The 3935-nt window shown below is 36.6% G+C and overlaps 1 protein-coding gene across 3 annotated transcripts in view; it reads right to left on the minus strand.

The window, feature by feature from the left end:
* Window positions 1-316: 316 nt before the first annotated feature.
* Window positions 317-3935, minus strand: part of ogal (O-GlcNAcase like) — a 10747-nt gene continuing 7128 nt past the window's right edge. For all 3 annotated transcript variants that reach the window (XM_016502303.1, XM_016502222.1, XM_016502374.1), the window contains 7 exons: window positions 3015-3192; window positions 2524-2609; window positions 2354-2446; window positions 1104-1174; window positions 914-1034; window positions 713-836; window positions 317-585 (listed from right to left, as the gene is read on the minus strand). In XM_016502303.1, coding sequence (XP_016357789.1) covers window positions 449-585; window positions 713-836; window positions 914-1034; window positions 1104-1174; window positions 2354-2446; window positions 2524-2609; window positions 3015-3192 — 810 coding nt within the window. In that variant the 3' untranslated portion in view covers window positions 317-448. The remainder of the gene's footprint in view (window positions 586-712; window positions 837-913; window positions 1035-1103; window positions 1175-2353; window positions 2447-2523; window positions 2610-3014; window positions 3193-3935) is intronic.

The raw sequence follows: 3935 nt of genomic DNA on the forward strand, positions 1-3935 counted from the left end.
TAATTTATGTTTGTATTATAAAGCGGAGCGTTCCGGTGCTTGATTCTGATTGGCTGAGCCACGTTCAAAGCTGTTGTAAATTACAAAGTAACACACCTTTGTTTGCGTTTGTGTGTTGCTCGGCAACCACTTTGTAGCAACCACAACTGATTCTGAGGAGCTACATTGTTTGGTGGAAGAATACTGTTTTTATTAATATCATTACACTTTATTTGCTCTGTTTTATTTTGTGAAACCTTACTATATGGAATAACGTAGTGAATTTATAACAGCTAACTCCGCTTCGTGTCGTGCCTAACAACGCCCCTTAGCTGTTATAAATTCACTGTAAACCACGGCTTCTTGGGGCTTATTGTTTTATTTTATACCCCCAACTAAATTATGGATTTAATCAAAGAATTAATTAAAAAACAAATTAATGGTTAGATTATTGTCTGTATGTGGACCGTCAGAGTTTAGTTCCCATGATGACCAGGTTGGTCGGAAGCCCGTCGACTTTAAGCACCTGAAACACATCCAGCGTCTTTAGGAAGTCGAACATTCGTCTGTCGTTGGATCTGAACTCGCTGAAAACCCCTTTAGACCCTGTGGAAACACACTTGGATGAACAGCTTACAATCAGCTGTCGAGCATGCGGTGAGACCGGTGACTAATGTAACGCTGCTGATGTCAGCGCAGCGCTCTGATTGGTGGAGAGTGTTGTTAAACTCACCGCTGTCTCTCAGCGCTGACAGCATCTGCTCGATCAGCCGCTCGGCTGTGCTGTGATCAGGAACTCTGGAGTGGATCTGAATGGCCATGACTGATGGGAAATCCTGCAGCATCGTCTCTGGATACTGGAGGAAACACAAAGACGCTGAAGTCCAAGAAATCTCTGACGTTTTGAAACTTGAACAAGAGTTTGTTTCCGTACCTGAGCTTTAGTCATGGCCGTCTTGGCGTCGCTGAGGGCAAACGCGTAACCGCAGACTCCAGCCGCGTCGTCTAGGATCAGACTGCAGTTCTGCGACGGCGTGACGTGACCCTCCACCAGCCTGACGGAGAAACCAGTCTGATTAAGCGCTCGGCGACTAACCTAACCAAACTAGCTGGTGTATTCTCACCGGTCGCCAACCAGCTCCACCTTCTGCTGCGTCTCGATCTGCATCTCCTTGAAGATCTTCAGCACCTCTGGCTGGAAACAAACACAAAAAAAAAAAATTCTCTGGCCAAAATATATTTTAAATATAAGTTGTAAACAGTGAAGCTGAACAAAATATATTTTTGAAACTGAAAATATATTTACTTTCAACCTTCATATTCCCCAAAAAAATTTCAACATTTATTTCAGATGGAAGAAAATACATTTCCAATCTTACAGAAGCCTTACTGTTTAATTTATATATATATATATATATATATATATACACACACATATGTGAATTTATACTTGGATTGAAATGTATGGAGGGCAAAATATAAAAATGTATTTTCAAAAAATATACTACAAATATTTAAGTAAATATGTTTTAAAACATATTTTAGAAAATATGTATTTTGGTTATTTTTTGCATATTTTGAAAAATATTTAAAAATATATTTTTTTTACCATACCATAACAGTTCAAGTTCCCATTTGTAAAAATTAAGATTTTTTAATGTTGGTAAACAAAGTCTCTTCTGCTCTGCAAGGCTGCATTTATTTGATCAAAAACACAGTAAAAATAGTAAAATATTATTAGAATGTAAAACAGCTGTTTTCTATGTGAATATATATTAAAATCTAATTTATTTCTGTTGTGCGCAGCTGTATTTTCAGCATCATTACTCCAGTCTTCAGTGTCACATGATCTTCAGAAATCATTCTAATATGCTGATTTGCTGCTCAAGAAACATTTCTGATTATTATCAATGTTGAAAACAGTTGTGCTGCACAATATTTTTGTGGAAACCGTGATACATTTTATTTTTCAGGATTCACAGATGAATAGAAAGTTCAAAAGAACAGCATTTATTTGAAATAGAAATCTTTTGTCACATTATAAATGTCTTTACTGTCACTTTTGATCAATTTAATGCGTCCTTGATGAATAAAAGTGTTAATTTCTTATTTTTGTAAGCTTTAAAACTGTTTTCAGCATTGATAATAATCAGAAATGTTTCTAATAATCAGCATATTATACTGATTTCTGAAGATCATGTGACACTGAAGACTGGAGTAATGATGCTGAAAATACAGCTGTTTTTTTTTACAGTATTTCAGAAAATCTTTTCACTGGTGTTCGTCAATAGGAACCAAAACGGTCTTCAGAAGAAAGACCTGCAGGTGAGTAAAGCATGATTTCTGGTGGACTGTCTCTTTAAGAGCGTGTCACCTGGTCTTTAGGAGTGCAGGGTCGTATGGTGTACACGCGTGTGGCCGGAGGACTGCGGAACAGGTCACAGATCCCGTGAGACGGCAGCATCCGCTAAACATCGACACAAACACCGTCAGGAGCTGAAGGCCCGGTCGCAGGTCAAAGGTCAGTGTCGTACAGAAGCGTACCTGGAATTCTCCGGACAGTCCTCCTCTGAAGCCCCACGGCTCGGGATCGTCGGTTAAAGTGAGAGCGGGATGAGGCGTCTGACCTCCTGCAACACAAACACATGAGGCATTTATAATTATTCTTATAAAACGGAGAGTTCCGGTCCTTGATTCTGATTGGCTGAGCCACGTTGGAAACTCGCTCTACAAAGTAACACACACCTTTGTTTACGTTTGTCTGTTGCTCGGCAACCACTTTGTAGCAACCACAACTGTTTCTGAGGAGCTACATTGTTTGGTGGAAGAATACTGTTTTTATTAATATCTTTACACTTTACTTGCTCTGTTTTATTCTGTGAAACCTAACTACGTATATGGAATAACTGTGTTATAAAAGCAATAAACCCCGTGAAGCCGTGGTTTACAGTGAATAAACCCCCTTAGCTGTTATAAATTCACTGTAAACCACAGCTTCACGAGGATTATTGCTTTATGATCACTCAGGCTCTCACCCAGAGTCTTGACGTAGGCTTTGGCCATGGTGACGCCGCTCTTGATGTCACAGATGTAGTTGTAGAGGTCGTACAGGATGATCCGGTTGGGAACGTTGGATAGTCTGTTGAACATCTGCACTACAGCGCCGCACATGTCGTCAAACTTCCCCGCTCTCCGCTGCCATTCCTCCTTACCCTGCGGCGATCGAAACACAGTCACATTTACATCAATGCATTTGGCAGACGGTTTTATCCAAAACAACTTACAGTGCATTCAATGTAAACATATGATTCATTACCGAGATTTGTCTTGGTGAAGCTTTCAGTATAATACTCTAGTTGACTAAAAACATGACATTGTGTATTACCAACATTGTTCACGAATTGTTCCTTAATTTTAAGTTGATTGGATAAAAATGTCTGCTAAATGCATAAATAAATTCTACATTTATTCTTAAGTGTATAAAATAATAAAATAAAAATGTGAAAACAAGACAGATAATAAAACAAGTTTATATATATATAAACAATACAATAAATCAGTGAATAACATTATTTTGTGTGAATATATTCCTAAAAAATCTTTTTAATAAGATAATAAAATATTGCATATATATATATATATATATATTAGTGGTGACAAACGATTAATCGCATCCAAAATAAAAGTTTTTGTTTACATAATATATATGTGTGTGTACTGTGTATATTTATTATGTATATATAAATACACACACATGCATGTATATATTTAAGAAAAATATGTTATGTTTGTATACGAAATATATTTATATATAATATAAATATATACATGTAAATATATGTAATTTTTTTCTAAGTATATAGGTGTATGCATGTGTATTTATATATACTTACATAATAAATATACACAGTACACACACATATATATTATGTAAACAAAAACTTTTATTTTGGATG

Source organism: Sinocyclocheilus anshuiensis, unplaced genomic scaffold (genome assembly GCF_001515605.1).
Source record: "Sinocyclocheilus anshuiensis isolate Anshui unplaced genomic scaffold, SAMN03320099.WGS_v1.1 scaffold21, whole genome shotgun sequence".
NCBI lineage: Eukaryota > Metazoa > Chordata > Actinopteri > Cypriniformes > Cyprinidae > Sinocyclocheilus > Sinocyclocheilus anshuiensis.